A 20371-nucleotide genomic window follows, 5' to 3' on the forward strand; every position below is an offset into this window, starting at 1 on the left:
CACCACTGCCTCTTTTCTGAGCCAGATTGGATCATCATGATTATACAACCCTTGGAGGTTTTATTTTCATTTTTTCCATTTTATCTTTTTCTTCTATAGTCATTGTGTATTTTGTTTTCCTGGTTCTGCTGTCTTACTTTGCAATAATTCCAGGAGAAATTAAAGAATCATAAATCAGAAAGGGACCTTTCAGGCCACTGAGTCCAAATCCCTTAAATTCAGGGAGGGCAAGGATTTTGCCAAAGATTACTTAGGTAACAAGGTCAGAGGCGGGAACAGAACCTATCTCATTCTGGTTCCATTTGTATGCCATTATTTGCTTAACAACTCAATTATCCATCTAGTAGTTTCGGATTTTCTACAATGAGAAGTGCTGTCTCACAGGTCATTTATCTGCCTAATAATGGGATGATATATAAGAGTATAAATCTATATTGATAACTCAACCATTATTTGTGTGCCTTCCTTTCCCCAACCTCTCCAGCAGCACCGATCATTGCCAGAGAAATCTTTAATATCTATTTGACCTCTTCAGTAGCTTTTCACTGTTGAACCAATAAAGGCCAAACTTGAATCTTGTCATTTTTTTACATCTCTCTTATGTTACCCTTATCTCTGCTCAGAGAGTCACCCTCTTATAGAAACTTCTCCCTTTGACTACTCCAACAATCTTCTATTCTAATTGGTCTCCCTACCTCAAGTCTCTTCTCTGTTTCAATTGTCACCCAGTTGACAAAATACTTTTTCTAAAGTGAACATTAAGTCCTTTCTTATTAATAATAAACTTCTGTGCTTTCCTATTAACATCAGAATATATAAAATATATCTTAGATATTATATATAAACTCCAGTCTTTGGTATTTAAATCCCATCATATCTTTCCTATCTTCTTACACTTTGCTTATTAGGATCCAACTGCTGGTCTTCTTGTTCCCCTCACGTGATTCTCCATCTCTTGATTTTTTAAAAACTCAGTTCAAATTCAATTTTTACCATTTTCCTCCTACTCCATTCTCTCTTCCTTCTAAGATTATGCCTTCCAACTGGAAGGAAACTTCCTTTTAAGTCTCAAATTTTATCTTTTACCAGAAACCTCATTTTCTGAGATTATCTCAAATTTCTTCTTCCTATCTTGAGTATGCCTCTATTTCCATTTTGCCTCCCTCGTTCGAATATGAGCTCCTGATTTTGTACCCTTAGTGCTAACATGAGCTTTTTACAAAACAAAGACTTAATAAAGGCTTTATAACACACTGTGACACTGCACAGCCCCGTACCCCTCACCTTCTAAATTGTGAGCTACAAGTCTTAGACTCTCCACAGTTCCTGGCATACAGATAATTTACAAAATTAGAGCAACAAAATGTAAACTTCTTCCATCTTTCTCAGCTACCCATTCATTTTCTGTTATTTTCTACTGGACAGTTTAAATAGAAAGTATCCATGCTTTCTGTTTAGACTATGAACTATATGGAAATAAATGCTCAGATCTGGTGTGGTAGAACAACATTTTCAAGTCACAAATAATAGCTTATGACACAGTAAAATAGGTCATCTGACTTGTCTCAATGACTGACCTGGATTAACACACTGTTGGTTCAGCAGACTAGATCCAAGATCAAGTGTTAGATAAAATGCAGTAACTACATTGAGTTACATGGTCCTGGTCACTAGGATCTCTTTCTTGATTTAAGAAATACATTTAATTTTAGTAATTAAAGCAAACACCATGAAAATTCCAGTTTAGATCACTTCAGTTTGGTGAGGAAAATCATACAATATTTTTGTAAAATGAGATTTTATAAATGATCTCTAAGTGGGTATGCTTAAGCTGTGAGCGTTTTCATTTGAAAAAAACTATTTTGGATAGATTTTGTAAAGAGCCATCTGCATCCAGAGAGATAACTATGGAAACTGAATGTGGATCAAAGTATAGTAATTTCACATCTATTGTTTTGTTTGCTTTTTTTTTCTCATGTTTTTTTTTTTTTTCCCTTTTGATCTGGTTTTTCTTGCACAGCATGACAAATATAGAAATATGTTTAGAAGAATTGCATATGTTTCATCTATATTGGATTGTCTACTGTTTAGGGGAGGTAGGATGGGGGAGGAATAGAGAAAAATTTGCAACACAAAGTTTTGCAAAGGTGAATGTTGAAAACTATCTTTGCAGGTATTTGGAAAAACAAAAAGCTATATGCTAAAAAAAAAATATATATATTTTGGAGGACCTGGAATCAGAAAGATCCCAGTTCAAATTCAGCTTCAGCCACTTACTAGCCTGGGCAAGTAACTTAATCTTAATTGCTTCAAAATACCCAACCAACCAAAAAAAAAAAAATTGATAATTACATTTCCATAGAACTGGTTTTCTTTTGCAATCCTATATATTTTATTTTATGTACTTAGCAATGTTATTCTGGGAAAAGGTCCATTGCTTTCACCAGGCTGCCAAAAGGCTTCATGACTTAAAAGAGATTAATCCTTGCTCAAAGGTCTCTTTTAATGTTAACATTTTGTAATTCTAAGTATTTGTTGAATATTTTTTTCTCCCTAAAACCTATAGATGACCAGGAAGGAAAAAAACACCTTTGATACCTTAGACTCCCTTTCACATAGCAGAAGTTTTCTGCAGAAATCCTGAAATTCTAACCTCTTCATACAGAGCACTTTGATGTTGAATGATCCATATCATATACATTTTTGTATATGTATGTATGAAGAGATTTCAGAAATCATCTAAACTCCTAGTGAAACACTTCCTTTTGCAGAAAATGAAACTGAGACCCAGAGAGATTAAACAATCTAATAAATAAGAATTTGAATCTGGTTTTCTGAATCTAAATCTAGCCCTTTTTAGCACTCACTGAATCCAAGTGCCTCCTCAAGACTCCAGACCCACAATCTTCTGAACTGAAGCACTGTAGTTCTTTTTAGTTCTAAGAGGGCAATAACTATTGAAAGGGTCAGGTTGCTATATGACAGTCTTCAATCTCCTTGGGCTAACCCAATATTCTGTATTTTAAAATTAGCATGCCCTTTACTGGCCTCAGAGATTTTCTTTGTACTTCTGAGCCTCAGCCCTAAGAAAAAGTCCCTCCAATTTTCCTTAATCTTAGTGTCTTCCCTTTGCTAATTCTTTACAATTTATCCTATCTCTATCCTATCTATGGTTCATATTCACTGGTTTGAGATCTCCTCATCAGCCTGAAAGCTTCTTGAGGACAGGAACTAATTTTTTTTCCTTTCTTTGTATCCACAGTGCTCAGCACATATTAAATTCACATTGAATTGATTCATTGGGCATTTTCTTATACCCTCAGAATTCTGGCTTCCTCACTCTAATCCCATGGTCTTCATTCTGACCCCATTTCCTCTTAATCGTCTCTAACAATCAATCATGGCACTTTTCCTAAGGTGCAACCAATAATATCTCTTTGGGTTTCTTACCAGTTCCTCAAAATCGGTTGGATTTCTCCATCTGTCGCTATCCTGTGCTGGAAATCACAGCTGAAAGACCTTGGGCTGCAAGGGGGAGAAACTTCAGGCTTCTGGTCTGCATCAGCATTCCTGGTAAAAGGAGAAATACAAGAGGCTAGCTAAGTGTCCAGAATAAGACAAAGAAGCCACAGAGCTCGAGGAACACGTATTTGTTTTAAGCTTATACACTGAAACTTGTCATATGATGTAGGGAAGAAAAAGCCATTGCTTTTGGAACTATGTTCCCTCCCTCCTCCCCCAACCTCTCCAAATTATTAAACTGGACATACTCTTTGAAGAAGCAATAGCACTTCTATGTTCCCAAGAAATTAGAGAAATAGGAAAAGGAGCCACAAGTACAGTTCTTTTTGTGGTAATGAAGAACTAGAAACAAAGAGAATGACCATCCATTTAGGGAATGGGTGAAATAATTAGTGTTTATGAATATGATAGTATGCAATGGTGCTTGTAAGTAATGAAGATGGTTTCAGAAAAAACTTGGGAAGATTTGTATGAACTGATGTAGATTGAACAGATTAAAAATAACTTATACAATAGCAAAAAAGAACGTTAAGGTTTTTTAAAGTTTAAAGAACTTTAAAGACTTGAGAATTCTTATCAATATGATGACCAATCACAGGAGAATCTATAATAGCTTGGTACCTACTTCCTTCCTGACAGAGAAATAATTGATTCAAAATACAGATTTATTTTTCACCATAGGTAAATATACTGCCTTATTCCTTTGTTTATTGTGAACATAATTTCTGAATGAAAAGTGAGCAAATCATTTTCATTTTGTTGTTATCCATTGGAAAGCTTCCTTAATTTGTATTTAATCTATTGTCTAAATAACAATTTATTCTTTATATAATTTCGGATACTATTAAATACAACCAAAATTTAATCTTAAAAATTAAGTTTGACATTTTTTTGGTCATTTTTATTTTCTCAAACACTGTCAGACATGGCTTTCATGGGGATGTATTTTAAATAAATGTTAGTCAAGTCATATGCATTATATATGTCACAACAAGGTCTTATTTCCCCCTTGGGGGTGGGAGGAAGAGAGCTCAGGAGAGGGTAGTTTAGAAAAATAGAGAAAAGAAAAAGCATCTCTGAAGCATTTAAAAATGTTCAGAAAAGAGCCCAGTGACAGACAGTACAGGTCTAGGGGTCATATATACAATTTTCAAAATATTTTTTAAAAAAATACTTAAAATGGGGGTAAGTAGATGGTGTGGTAGATAGAGCACCAGCCCTGAAATCAGGGAGACCTGAGTTCAAATGTGAACTCAGATACTTAACCATTCTAGGCATGAGACCCTAGGCAAGTCACTTAACCCTAATTGCCTCAGCAAAACAAACAAAAAATCTTAAAATTTATTCTATATTCTAAAAACAAAAATGGAGAAAGGAGATTTCACGCCTCTCTTGTACTGTTTTTCTCCCCATATAACAGCAATTTGTGTGTGTGTATTATATGTGTGTGTGTATGTGTTATCTTCAGAAATTTTTTTTAAACCTATTAATAATAAATGTCAATAGCCCCCCCTTTCTACTCCTTATCCTTGGAGAAATGTGCGGTGGTAGTATGTTTTTCCCTCAAAAGAGCAAATCACAGATTCTTAACTCAGGATACAGAGAAATGAGTTATTCCTTAGAGGGTGGTTCACCTGTGATTTAGCATCTATATAAACAAATGAAAAACCAGTTTCACTAACCCAAACAACCAGACCTGTAACTAATAACAAGCAAGTCTTTGTCTCTACCAGACTATGTTCCATCTTTATTATTTAAAGCCATACTAACTAGCTCTGCTGATAATTGCTTTTCTTTTTATCTTCCCTCATTCTTTTATCTTTCATTCAGCTTTCTCATTCACTTTCTCCTTTCTTTCCTTCTCTTTTCTCATTCTCCCACTCTTCCTTTGCTCCTTCTATTTCACTTCCCTTCTTTCCTAAAATTGACTTACTTCCCCCTTACTTGATGCCCTTTCTCTCTCCCCTTCTCTTTGCATCATCATTCTTGCTGGCTACATCCAAGGAAAGCTAAGACCCAGAGGCATGGTGTGATGGGCCCTTATTCGTTTCAATAGGGCTGCAACCCAGAAATCACTGCCAATTTCTGAGCTTGGGCTACTTCAGATGGTTCAGATTCCAATGCTGTAGGAGACAGGCTTTCTTTGTGTCTATTTAAATCTACCCTTCCATCATTCCAGTGACACCTTTCTTCCATTTCTCCAATAGATCAGGCAAAGAATCTTAACCTTCTCGTGGCCAATGGAAACAAATGCATTTTCACCCTTGTAATAGAGTCCTGCAGCTTCAGCATTCTTAGGTGCCCTAGTTGTGCTCCTAACCAACCTGTCCTTGAAGGTCACCTCCCATCCTTTCCTGGATTGGTTTTTCTTTATATCCCTCTCTTGGCGTTGGCCCTGGGGAGCTTTTCTTGTTTTTGTTCTCAAAGAACTTCCCTATGGCTCTCAGTGTTGATGGTATTCATCATATAAACACTTCTCCTTGAAGAGAAGACATGAATGTGGGCCCCTCCTTGTAGGGATACCATGATTGAGAGGAGCCAGAGGATTGTGGGACAGTCCTTCTACTAACTCTTTCATCTCATCTAAATCTTTATAATGAAAGAGAATAGAAATGAACTCTTTCTTGAATGCCCAGGCTGGAGTATTCCATTTTACTGGGAGGGACATGAAGTATTGTAGAAAAGGCAGGGATGCCAGAAACATCCTGGGAATGCAGTAATCTCCAAAGTAGATTACTGGGTCAGCCAGGTTCCTCTTAAACTTCCTACTCTCCACTCTACCCTAATTCAGCCAAATGGGGGGTTGGGGGATGTTTGGGGAATAAGAAGACTAACAAACTGTGCCCTTCACTTTTTGATGAGGCAGATCAAGAAAATTGTTATTGTCATCATCATCATTGTTTGCATTGTGCTCAATCAGTATTCCTGAGATTACAACCACATCATTCCCCTCTCAAATGGTATTTCTGAGATTACAATTATATCAATTTTATCCTAATTATTATTATTATTTTCCCTATTTTATAGATGAGGAAAATGAGGCAGAGAAGGTAACTTACCAAGCAACAAACTATGTGAGACCATATTTGAATACATAGTCTTGAGTTAATTTATCTAAATTTTAATCTAAGCATTAGACCAAGTCTTTCAAACTATTCTTTCAGGAGAGAGATACTACAGATAATTACTCAGCTATTAATCACTGTCAACTTAGAAAGAGGTCTCTCACAGACCACCCCCAGGCCTCAGAGCTTGCACTAAAGCTTTGTAAATTTTTTTTTAAAAATCAATGACTTACGTATAAAGCAGAGAAAGATAGTGATCTAAAAGGTTGTAGCTGAAATTGGTTCCCCTAAGAATCTTCCTTGAAAAGACTTTTTAAAAAATTAACTTCCTCCCCCAATACATGTTTTTAACATTAAAAAAAAAGTTTTGAGTTCCAAATTCTGTCTATTTCTCACAAATATTTAAAAGATCACCAGATGAAGCAAGAATCAATAAAACCAAAGGGAAACATCCAGTCCAAGATTATATAATAAGTAATAGTTAACAATTATTGAGTGCTTTTGAATGTATGCAAAGTGTTTTTACATATATTATCTTACTAGAGACTTCCAAAAATCCTATGATTTATTATCTCATCACAAAGGTCCATAACTATTAAATTTAAATCAAAACTCAAGATTCAGTTTTTTTTTTTTGTTTTGTTTTGCTTTTTTGACAAGTCTAGGATTCTTTCAACTGCACCATTTAACTGTTTTGTCAGTCTAAGAAAACAGGTCCAGGTGTGGTGATCAGGGTCAAGTGATGGGACCAAACACACATAGCCAATCACACATTCACCTGCACCATCACCCCAACCTCCCCCTGCTACGCACAAGAATTCTTCCAACAAAACAAAGTCATTCCAAAGGTACTCAGGATCATTTCATTTTTAGGTCATCCCAAAGAAGAGGACATTCTCAAAAATTTGCACATTGTACTTTTGTTAAAATAAACAAACAAAAAATGCATGAGTAAATGAGAATAACTGATTAGTGCTTACTTTCCTTTCACTATAAAATCTTTATTAAAACAAGTCTCTTCCATATCTCTTTCATGAAAACAGAAGAATGAAATAGGTAAATAAATATAAATAAAAATAATGCCACATAGTTTTTTGGATTTCTTTTCTCATTTATTTAAGGAATAAGAAAGCCAGATTATAGTTGGATGTATTAATTTCCCTTTTGAATTAGCAATCGTTCATTCATAATCTTTTGTTTTTCCTTTAAGTTTTCATAGAACTCCTGAAAACTAACCTGGTTCTTCCCACTGTAGCCCACTGGATTTTATTAATATCAGGTCCTCTGAATTTTAATAGTTAATTTAGGAAAAAAGCTCCAGATGTTTCTGTCTCAGTATCATATTTACTTCTAAACAGATAGGGGGAAAGGAAAGAGAAAGACTTAAAGTGCTATATTATTATGCGGAATTTAATCCCCCAGCCTGTATTAAAAAGACCAGCCCAGATTCCTTAAATGCCTGGTTAGTTTTCTCTAAATCTAAAATCCTTTCTACTTTTTCCCATTACATATAAATAACTCATGAATTGTTTTGCTTGACTACCCTCATTCAAAAGAGTGAACTTCTGGGGGGAGGAGGGAATGTCAGTCAATACACATTAAGTACCCACTGTGTGCCAGGCAGTACTTTGCTAATGTACTGTGGGTATCTTAAAATTAGCAAAAGGCACTCACTGCCTTCAAGGTGGAGACAATCTATAGTGGGAGACAACTTGTAACAAACATGTGCAAACAAGCTACCTACAGGATAAATTGGAAATAATTAACAGAAGGAAGGCATTAGAATCAAGAAGGATTGGGAAAGACTTATAAGATGGGGTTTTCTTGAGCAGAAGTAGATGGGGAGAAAGAGATGGGGAAAGGATTCCCATGTTCATGGGAATTTCATGTTCATTTTTCAATTTCATTTCAATTCCATTTCATGTTCATGAAAGAGGAAGGAGATCTATGTCAATGGATTAATAGTGTGTGGTGGGGCTTAAAATATAAGAAAACAGGAAAGGTAGAAGAGGGCTAGGCTATGAGGGAGTCTGAATGCCAGATTTTTTTACTTAATCCGGGTGGCAAGAGGGAACCACTGGAGTTTATGAGTATGTGGGGCAGAGGTGACTGAGCACCTGCAATTCAGGAAAATCACTTTGGTGGCTGAAATTGGGGATGGATTGGAGTGGGGAAGAGACCTGGAGCCAGAAACCACTGTAATAGTCCTGGTGTGAGCCGATGAATGCGGGTCAAAGGAGAGAAGGGGATGTATCCAAAAGGTGTGGCAAAAAGTGAAAAAAGGTCTTAGGTACATATTTGATAGGGGAGAGACATATTGAGGAATCCCAGGTTGTGAGATTGGGAGTAGTGACAGAGATAAAACAAAAGGAAAGGAATGAATACCACTAAAACTCTCCAAAAATACACAGGAAAAAAAAAAGAATTCAGAATTGGGCACAAACAGGACAACTGTATTGCTGTTTTAAGTTTTAATATATACTTAAAAAAAGTAAAATAGAAGACTTGGAAAGGATCTTGAAAATTACTGAGTCAACCCCTTCATTTTACAAACGAAGAAACTGAAGTCCAGGGAAGTTAAATTATCTGACAAAGATCACAGAGTAAGTGGCCCTTAGGATGTGAACTGCAGACCTCAGACTGTGAATCCAATGTGGTTTTCTCCATGCTGCAAAGCCTCTAAATGGATATGCATCTTTATTATGTGAATATATACATATATATCATATTATGCACATATTTTATATTATTACTAAAGCTTTTTATTTTCAAAACATATGCATCATTTTCAACATTCATCCCTGAAAAGCCTTGTGTTACAAACTGTTTCCCTTCCCTTCCTTCACCCCCTCCCAAGACAGCAAGTAATCCAATATATATTAAACATATGATAAACAATTTTTTTATTCTGTGTATAAATGAAATGATCATGTTTGCTGATGAGCTGGGTAACTCAATAATTAGAGAATAATAATTAGAGTCAGGAAAACCTGAGTACAAATCTGACTTCCCATACTTACTAGTTTGGAGAACCTAGACAAGTCATTTAACCCTGTTTGCCTCAGTTTTTTTTTTTTTTTTTTTTTTAAATATGTAAAATGAGCTGGAGAAGGAAATGGCAAACCACTCCAGTATCTTTGCCAAAAAATCCCCAATGGGGGTCACATGGCTGAAAATGATTGGGAACAAAAATAAAGATGAATTTATATGTACGTACATATATACACATACACAATCCTGTAACTATGTAAATATGCCATTTAAAATGAGACCAAAATATTTCTTTTAGGTCTTAAGAGTACGTTTTGGTTTAATTTAACCTATAAAACCTGCCTCCTGCCTGTTACCAATTATGTTAGTCCATTAAAGAATTTAAAAAACCAACTAGTGAGGATTATAAAGGGTGCTGATTGATTGTGTGGGAATAAAGCCCTCAACTCAGGACTCAAAGAGAAGGGATAGTTAGTCTAGGGCAAGGGTGATGACTGGGCTCTTCCTCCTAGGAAAGAAAATTGGGGTGGGGGGAGGAAGATGGGAAGCTGATGAAAGGGTTTACAAAAGACCTTGGGAAAGAGAACAGGAATTTGCAGTGGGAGGCTGTCAGATTCTTTTCCAGAGCCAAGCCTGGGCAATCACTTCACTGAGGAAGACAGATGGCTGGCATAGGAGCTGCTCATGTGCAAGCCAGAGGAACAGGAGGCTGGCCTTTGTTCCTCAGTTGAGTGGCTCTGCTTCACTTGTCATTCGTAAGGTAGAAAGTTGTAGGTAAAGTCCCAGGAGACAGACAGAACTGACTCACTAGAAACATGGACAATCAAATAAGTCTTCCTTTATCCCTCACTCCCCCCAAACACAGACCAACATTCATATATTTATGAATTCCCTTTCTGAACCTCTCCTAATCTTCAAAGTCCAGATCTTAGAATATGACCCTAAAAATACTCTGTCATAATAGTTAACTCATTTTAGGCCTAGGAAGTAAACATGCACTAAGGGATGCATATTCTTCTCTATACTTCAGATAGTTTCTACTGAATGAAAAGTTAAGAATATCTTTGTTTTGTGCTTGAAAAATTTCTAACTTTTAGACAAAGGTTTGGTATTTTCCCTTAATTTACATTTTAAATGGATTAAGTTATATTATTATGTATAATGTTATAATTAAGGTGTAAATTTATTGAGTTGATTTATTGACTTAATTTGCATTGTTATTATAAATATATATGTATAGGCCACCTTATGATTATGGAAAAATTCAGGTTATGGAAAGATCTGGGTAAAGGACAGCAGAATATACTATATTTTTGAGGATAGACAGGCATTGAAAGGGGAAAAAGCAGATCAATCCTCCAACTTTCTACAATTCTTTTTTTTTTCTTTATTATTATAAGCCTTTTATTTACAAGATATATGCATGGGTAATTTTTCAGCATTGACAATTGCAAAACCTTTTGTCCCAATTTTTCCCCTCCTTCCCTCCCCCAGATGGCAGGTAGACCAATACATGTTATATATGTTAAATACAATATATGTATACATGTCCATATAGTTATTTTGTTGTACAAGAAGGATCAGACTTTGAAATAGTGTACAATTAACCTGTGAAAGAAATAACAAATGCAGGCAGACAAAAATAGAGGGATTGGAAAAGCTATATAGTGATTCACACTCATTTTCCAGAGTTCTTTTGCTGGCTGGTTCTATTCATTATTGAACAAATGGAATTGATCTGGTTCATCTCATTGAAGGGAGCCATGGCCATCAGAATTGATCATTGTATAATCTTGTTGTTGCCGTGTACAATGAACTACTGGTTCTGCTCATTTCACTCTGCATCAGTTCATGGAAGTCTCTCCAGGCTTCTCTGAAATCCTCCTGCGGGTCATTTCTTACAGAACAATAATATTCTATATAATCCATATACCATAATTTATTCAGCCATTCTCCAATTTATGGGCATCAACTCAGTTTCCAGTTTCTGAACACTACAAAGAGGGCTGCCACAAACATTCTTGCACACACACCCTTTCCCTTCTTTAGTATTTCTTTGGGATATAAGCCCAATAACGCAATGCTGGATCAAAGGGTATGCACAGTTTGATAACTTTTTGAGCACAGTTCCAAATTCCTCTCCAGAATGGCTGGATGTATTCTCAACTCCACCAACAATGCATCCAAACTTTCTACAATTCTTGAGGATGTATGATTGGAGTGATGGAACTTGGCTTAGAGTCAGGGAAAATGAAGTTCAAATCTGGCTTTAGGCATTTACTGTGTGACCCTGGATAAGTCACTTCATCTGTTTGCCTCAGTTTCCTCAACTGTAAAACTAATAAAAGCACCAACCTCGGTAATGAGGCTCATATGAGAGATTTGTAAAGTGCTTAGCATAGTTCCTGACATACAGTAGATGCCATTTTAATGTTTACTCCTTTATTTTCTCAATTTTTTTCCCTCTGAGATGCTTATAGAAGTAATGAAAAGTTCTTTCCCTTCTCTCCTAAAACTCAATCTTCCCTTTTTGCCATTTGTCCTTGGACTGACAATTCTTTTCTACTTTGTTCCAGATTATCTCCATTCTTTTCTCTCAGCAACCAGATCTTGGAAATCTCTCCTGGGTTTAGATTTAACTTCTCCCTTCTTCTTTATATAAGCTCCTTTATATAAGTGCCCTTACCCAGTCAGACCAGACTTCCTATAAGTCCTTGATGGAAATGTCTTTGATTGACTTTGTGAAAAACTGAGAAATATTCTTATCTGATAAACAACTTGACACTAACTTAAATGAAAGGTGGAGGTGGAGGTAGAGTGGGGTGATATTATTGGTCTATTCAATCAACTTATACTAAAATTTCTTAAGAGGTTCAGTAACAATTCTTCTAAAATGTGTTGAACACACGCCTATTCCTTGGCAATGGGCTGAGAAAGCTCATAGGTCTAACATAGGCACATTCAGAAAATGCTGTTATTATTCTCATTTTAAAATTGAAGAAACTGAAACAGAGGTTGTGATGAAAGAGAAGCTGACAGCCCAGGACATCCAATTTCCCCTGAAAGCCTGAAGCCTGGAAAGCATGTAGTTCTGCCTTTTTTCCAGAGGGGAGGAGGGAGCAGAAAGAACCAGGGATCATCTGGCCAACTACATATTCTGTAGTGATAGCAGCCACTCAGCTTTTCACACACACACACAAAATGAAGAAAAAATGAATTAAGATCAATTAGATTTTCTTGAAACTACTTAAGGATGATGATGGTGAAGATGAAGATAATGATAACAAGTAGCATGCATATAGTACATTTTACAGTACACTCCAGTATCTTTGCCAAGAAAATCTCAAATGGGGTCATGGAAAGTCAGACAACACAGAAAAATCCAAGTACAACCAAACCAAATTAAAAACTAGTTGGTGAGTTAAGAGTGGTAGGTTTCACTTTGAATTCTCCCCTGATTTTTAATATGACATAGATATATACTTAATTAAAGCTTTTTATTTTCAAAACACATGCATTATTTTCAACATTCACCCATGCAAAACTTTGTTTTTCAATTTTTTTTCTCCTTACTTTCCCTCCACTCCCTCTCCTAGATAGCAAGTAATCCAATATATGTTAAACATGGGTAATTCTTCCAAACATATTTCCACAATTATCATGCTGCACAAGAAAAATCAGATGAAAAAGAAAAAAAAAAAAGAGATGGAAAACAAAATGTAAATAAACAACAAAAAGAGTAAAAATGCTATGTTGTGAACCACACTTAATGCCCACAGCCCTCTCTCTGGATGCAGACAGCTCTCTCCATCACAAGTGCATTGGATTGGCCTGTATTTTTAGGGCAACTAAATCACTTTAGAAAAGAAAGGGGACCTCATAGCTAACACTGAAATTTTCTGGAAAGAACACTAAATTATTAGGTCCCCTAGACTGTAATTTCACTTACGCCTTGAATAGTATGGCTCTGGCTAAGTCACTTCATACATTTTGGGCCTCATTTTACTTTTATATATAAAAGAAACTTGATTTATCTCCAATGGTCTTTCCAGTTCCAAAATTCAATGATTATATACCATCAAATAGCATAGCCCATGTTTCTTTTTTAACTGCTACAATTTAGCCTAACAACAACAACAACAATAATAATAAGTTCACTGCATTTTTAGGTCTCTATTTGGTCTGGCCTAGAATAGCTGCAGTCACAGAATCAATGCACTCCTACTTCATTCAAACCTGTCAAATTAATGTCACATTACTATCATGTCAGTGTGGCTATTGGAGAACAGATACAAGGACACCTGGATAAGCAATGCAGCCAGTGTCTTCGCTTTCATCTAAGGAGAGAGACTTTATTAGCAATCTGTCTTTATATTACTTTGTATATATTCTGTGTCTGTTTACTGCCATTTTGTGTTTGTGATATACACAGTATATCCAGTGAATAGAATATAAGTTTCTTGAGGACGGGGACAATTTTTTTTTTTAAAATCAGCAGTTCTTATATATAGTACAGTGGATGGAATGCTGACTCTAGAGTAATAAGGATGTAGTTCAAATCCAGCTTCAAGCATTTACTAGGGCAAATCACTTACCACAATCCAAATTCCTGAGCCATCCTAAATCTCATATTCACAAGATACAGTGTTGTGTCCTCCTCCTGTTTTGACTAATAGTCACCAGATATATGATTTGCTGATCTTCAGTCATCTCATCTGTATGAGGAGGTTGAAAATTACTGAAAATATCAGTAATGCTAATAGGTTTTCACTGTGGATTGGGTCAGAATTGTCTGAGCTGGGCTAAGATCCTACTACTGGAATTGGGGCAAAACTTGAATTCTTCTCCAACCTTTTTTCCCTGGGGGAGCTTTAGGGTGTGACCTTTTTTTCCAGTAGACAATTCTCCCAACTCCAATCTCTAAAAGATATTTACTCAGACACACCCAGAACCATCAATTAGGTCACTTTTAATTTAGAGACATATCATAACCTACCAGTACCTATTTGTGTTTTTTAAAAGTTATATCAAGCAGAAAGTTATTAATGTAACTATAATAGCTCAGAATCCCCAGTTAGGAAAATCCAACATTTCAGACAGGTTTCTTGCTCTAGTCTAATTAAAAATTTTTGTTGTATCTCTCGTTAACCCCTGCCTTCTTTCTATTGGAAATCAAAATCAGGACCCAGGAAATATTTAGGTAAAAAAAGAAAGCAATGTATACTACAGTGGCTATGGCTGAAAGGCAAAAAGAGGGGAAATTGGGAAAAGACCAGACCTTTTTCTTGAACATCCCTCATGGCCAGGAGCTTCAGGTTGAGCCTTCTCTTCCAACAGATCTGTAGGGAGCAGCCTATCCTCCTCCATCTCTTCCCCCTTTTTTCTAGCACCTGGGCTTTCACCTTTTTCTTTGCAGATTGGTGGTCTTTCTAGCTAAATTCATTATGACTTGAAAACAGTTGGTAAAATAGACTCCCCAATGCTGCTGCTGATCCAAGTTCTAACTCTTTCCTCTTAATCTAAGTCTCTGAGACTGTACACTCCCCTTTAAGTACTTCAGAACAGGACTCAATTCTGCCTTCAGGCCTTTAAGATCCTAATAGTCACAAATCCCTCTTTGGGGGCTGAAAGGTAATGAATGTGGTGCCAGAGAACTACAAATTTCAGGCTGATGGTCAGGTAGATCATAAATCCCTATTACAATTATAGTATTACTCAACCAACAAGTATTTATTAGGCTCCAACTATGTGACAAATCTGACCATGGAGTGAAGGAAATATTTTGCAGCCATAAAGCACTACAGTAATGTGAGTGATTACTAGCAATCCTTCAGCACTGCCATATTGTTACTGGTCTCCAAGAATGCATTTTGTACAAGAATGGCTCGAGGAAAGAAAAGCTAGAAATGGAGGGGCATTAGGGTATGTGAGGAAAATTGACAACCCTCATATTCTCTATGTTCTATTAAAAGAAATCAGACTTGACAAACATGGGAATGTATTTAGAAGAACTGCATGTTTAGACCGTATAGGATTGCCTGCTGTCTTGGAGAGGGGGAAAGGCAGAAAAATTTGGAACACAAGATTTTGCATTTTGAATGTTGAAAACTATCTTTCCATGTATTTGGAAAAAATAAAATAGTTTAAATATTTAAAAATTTCTTTAAAAAACAAAGAAATCTAGCTGATAAATCCCCTTCCATTAAATTATATACTTCTTTAAAATAAACAAGAAAAAAAAATCAGAGAAAATAGAAATTTAGATACAAGTATGGGAATTAGGTACATGAGAGAAAACACAAGATGGAGGGAAATGAATAAGCCTTTATAGAGCATTTCTATGTGCCAGATACTGTGATAAGCACTTTTCAATATTTTTTTGTTTTTGTTTTTTGAGTTTTTTTTTTTTTCCCCCTGAGGCTGGGGTTAACTGACTTGCCCAGGGTCACACAGCTAGGAAGTGTTAAGTGTCTGAGACCAGATTTGAACTCGGGTCCTCCTGAATTCAAGACTGGTGCTCTATCATCCACTTCACCACCTAGCTACCCCAGCACTTTTCAATATTACTGTTTATAACAATGCTTGCAAGGAAGATCCTTCCACTATCCCCATTTTACAGATAAGGAAATTGAGGCAAAGATAGATGAAATGGTTTCCCCAGGATTACACAACTAGTAAAAATCTGAGGAATTAGGGAAGCCTTTCTGGAGGCAATGAGATTTTCACTAAAGCTTGAAAAGGAAGCTGAGAGGCAGAGATGAGATAGAGCACTCTGGGCATAGGGTACAGGCAGAGAGAATGCCCAGAGATGAAAGACTGAATATTTTGTTCATGGAATAGTGGGGATGTTAAATGTGTTAATTTTTTTCTACCCCCAAAATGTGATGCTTTTAACATTTTCAGATTCAATTAAAATTTAATGGTAAAAAAGAGGCATAGGTAGAGTTTGACTCTTGAACAAAGTATTCTGGTATGCATTATCTGGATACAGGGACTGGACTATCAAAAGAGCTAACCAAGCTTTTTAAACAATCACTGTCCACTGCTATTCCCTTTTAAAAAATAAGCCCCAATTGTAAAAGAAGATAAGCTCTAGCAAATAGCATCAAGAAGGAAAGAAATAATCATTTATTCAGAAATAAGCATTATTCAGCATATATTTAACTATAGGACAGGCACTATGCTAAGTGTTTTTCAAACATGATCTCATTTAATCCTTACATCTCTGGATGGTGGGTGCTATTATTATTTCCAATTGAGGAAACTGAGATAAAGGTGAAGTGACTTTCCAAGATCAGATAATTTCTAAGAGCCAAAGGTTGGATTTGAAATTTGGCTCCTCTGACTCCAGAGAAGCTTCTGTTAGAGTAGCATTCTAATAGCACTCAGCACTCTATTAGAGAAGCTGTTTTATGGGGACGCTACTAGTAGCTAAATTAGGAATTTAATGGAGTAGTCAATGAAGTTTCCTGGGTGACAGGAAAAATTAGCCAATGGAATTCTTAGGAGTTCCCTTGGATTTAATTACCATTTCTATGTTCATGATTATCTACTTTTCCTTTCCCAATCTCACATGTCCAATTACTTTTCAGATATCTAAAATAGGATGACTAGCAGACATCTTACCTCAAAATGTCCAAATTGGAACTCATTTTTATTCTCCTTAAATCCTTCTCCATCCTACCTTCCCTATTACTGTAGAGAACAATATCATTCTCACTACTTAAAGTCATCCTGAACCCCTCAATCTCTTATCCGCCACACCCCCCCATACATAAGTTGTTACCAAGGACTATCAATTTCACCTTTGCAATATCTCTCACTATGCTCCCCTCTCTCCACTGCCACTGCTCCCACTCTGGTGCTGAGTCTGATCATCTCATTCCTGCTGGTGGGTCTGCCTGCTTCCAGCTTCTCCCCATTCCAGTCCATCCTCCACTCAATCACTTAAATGATTTTCCTAAAACTCAGATCCAATTATGTTACTATCCCACTCCCACCCAATCAACAAATTCCAGAGGCTTCTGATCACAAAATGCTTTTTATCATTCAAAATCCTTCCTAACCTAGCATCTTCCCACCTTCTAAACTTACTCCTTAACACATATTCTTTGAGACAGAGACACTGACTTCCTGACTGTGTGATGAATAAAATACTCCATTTCTCATCTCTGGGAAGCCTAGTCAGGCTTCCTCTAACTACAGAGCTCCCTGATTGCCTTTAAGTCCCAATTAAAATTCTTCCTTCTACAGGAAGCCTACCCCAACTCCTCTTAATCTCAGTGCTTTCTCTCTTTTAATTATTTTCTATTTAACCTGTATAAAATTTGCTTTGTATTTCCTTGCATGTTGTCTCCCCATTAGATTGTAAGCTCCTTGAGGGCAGGTATTATCTTTTGCCTTTTTTTGGCATCCCCTAAATACAATGCTTGGCACATAGTAAGCACTTAGTAAATAGTGGTTGATTGAATTATGAGAGGAATTCATACTCTAGTGTTCTCTCTCCCACTGAAAGCATGGAAATACAGAAGAGATTGTGTTTGGGGGAAAATAGACAATCTTTTCTTCCTACTTTGTTTCTGACAACTAAGTAGCAAGGTAGATAGAGGATGATTTAGGAATAAGAAAATAAGTTCAAATCCCACTTTAACCACCTATGTGCTGGGTGATCCTAGAGATAATTCTCTGGCCTCAGTTTCTTCAAAGATCCCTTCTAGCTCTAATTTCACGATCCTATAAATATATATTTATTTTTTGCTTTGAATTCATTTGTAATGTGACTTAGTCTAAGATGAGGAGTTATCTCTTCCACATTGTGACTTTCCCCATCATGGTTTTAATGTGCTTTGGGCTGGCTAAAGAAATCAACTGGGGATTTTGAAGCAGTTTTGTAGAAGTTGCAGATGACACATAAAGGCCAGCAGGTGATACTGAGCCTGTGAAAAAATATTTAATGCAAATTTTATAAGTCATTATAAATACTTCAGATTTCTGTGGTGCAAAGAGAGCCAAATTTTTTTTACTAAGATTTTCCAGATTGTAGATTACATGTCTGTAATCTATGATGTAGAAGGTATAATTGCATATTGGAGTGGGGTGGTTAAAGCTATGGATTTAGAAGAGAGAGCACCATGAACTGCAGATGACAAACCCAAGTTACACTGATAAATATTTTGATGATTGGACCTCATGTAACATTTTGCTTGCATCTCTGTGATATATCTATCATAGATTATTCTGTATTACACTTATTTGTGTATTTCTCACACCTTTCCCACACAACCTCCCATTAGCAAGTTCTGTGGAACAAAGCCTGTAACTACCTAAACTTTTGTTTTTTCCTCATAATTGGTACCATGTTTTATACACAGTAGATGCTTTCTAATGTATTTAATTAAATCATTAAGATGTGTACTTTTCAATGGTACAACTCAATACAACAGTGTTGTTGGTTCAGTTGTTTTAGTGGTATATGACTCTATGACCCCATTTGGAGTTTTCTTGGCAAGGATATTGGAGTGGTTTGCCATTTCCCTCTCTAATTCATTTTACAGATAAGGAAAGTGGGGCAAATAGGATTAAGTGACTTGCCCAGGGTCACCTAACTAGCAAGAGTCTGAGACTGGAACTGAACTCAGGAAGATGAGAATTCCTGACATCCTTGTCTACTGTACGACCAGCTGTCCTAAATACAACAGAAATTATAAGTAAAACAGAGCATTTACTTCTCAATAGAAGCATTTGATCTTGTGAACTACAATTGTTTATGTTAGCCTATTCCTATACTCTCACTGGTTTTTTTCCTTTCTTTAGTACTAAAAGTTCCAACCCTGGGGGTTTGGAAAAAAAAAAAAAAGGAAATTTGCATTTAGTGACAACTTTGAGAGCAAGATAAGGATTGGTTCCTCTAATTCCCTGGAGACTTTCCTAGCTTAGCCCTTGAGTAAGGGTGACTTCAAGACAGAAAAAGCTGTGCCATACTATGTAGGCAAAGGAAGGGAAAGCCCTTTGGCTCAGCAGACATCTCGTTTTCAATGCTTTTAAGATGCCATTCTTTGGGAACTGGGTTTGGCCCTCCCACTTACATGCAAACAAATTGCTCTGGTTCTGTACCTACCTGCACTAGAGTGGCAACGTACTTTAAAACTCTAAATGGAGATTTTCTTTCACTTAGGGGGAAAAATGGGTTCCTTGCTAAATTTGGCACTAACCAAGGAATCTTAGAGAAAATGAATACACTCTCTTGTTTGTGAGGGAGGCCTAATCCTTCCTTACTTTGCCCAAGAGGATTACTGGGACTTAGAAAGATGATGCTCACACAAACTTTTTTTTCAGCTTGTGCCAACTTCATTTGTGGCCACAATATCCAAGTTTCGTTCTGCATTTTAGGGTAGATAATAGGCATTCCATGCTCCTTAAAATACCTCCATATTTAAACTTAAATGTTCCTGACCTTTGCCATCTCCTCAGCTAGGGCTTTCTGTCTCCCATGGATAAAACTGTTGTCTCACATTCCTTGTTAGAAGCAGCTTAGTAAGACAGACAAAATGAAAAAACATAGTATTCTTTTGAAAAAGCAATACTCTGAAGCTTCTAGAACATTTTTTTCTAGGTACTTGGAACTATTAATAATTTGCAAAATGTTTTTACTTCTTTCCTGACATTTTGCTACTTCAACAAATCCCCATGTGTCATTACCTTTATTTGATGTCAAACTGGGTTAATTTAAATTTAATTTTTGTCATTTTTAAACTACCTCAAAATTCAATGGATTCTCAAGGTCTATAAATAAA

At 36.3% G+C, this 20371-nt stretch overlaps 1 protein-coding gene across 4 annotated transcripts in view; it reads right to left on the reverse strand.

Moving 5' to 3' along the window:
• Nucleotides 1-20371, reverse strand: part of SHROOM3 (shroom family member 3) — a 231061-nt gene that overhangs the window by 66596 nt on the left and 144094 nt on the right. For all 4 annotated transcript variants that reach the window (XM_074274300.1, XM_074274299.1, XM_074274298.1 and 1 more), the window contains one exon: nt 3451-3570. Coding sequence is in view for 1 of the 4 variants with exons in the window: in XM_074274298.1 (XP_074130399.1) it covers nt 3451-3570 (120 nt within the window). In the remaining 3 variants the exon portion in view is untranslated. The remainder of the gene's footprint in view (nt 1-3450; nt 3571-20371) is intronic.

The sequence above is a fragment of the Sminthopsis crassicaudata genome, chromosome 6 (assembly GCF_048593235.1).
Source record: "Sminthopsis crassicaudata isolate SCR6 chromosome 6, ASM4859323v1, whole genome shotgun sequence".
In the NCBI taxonomy this organism is placed as follows: Eukaryota; Metazoa; Chordata; class Mammalia; order Dasyuromorphia; family Dasyuridae; genus Sminthopsis; species Sminthopsis crassicaudata.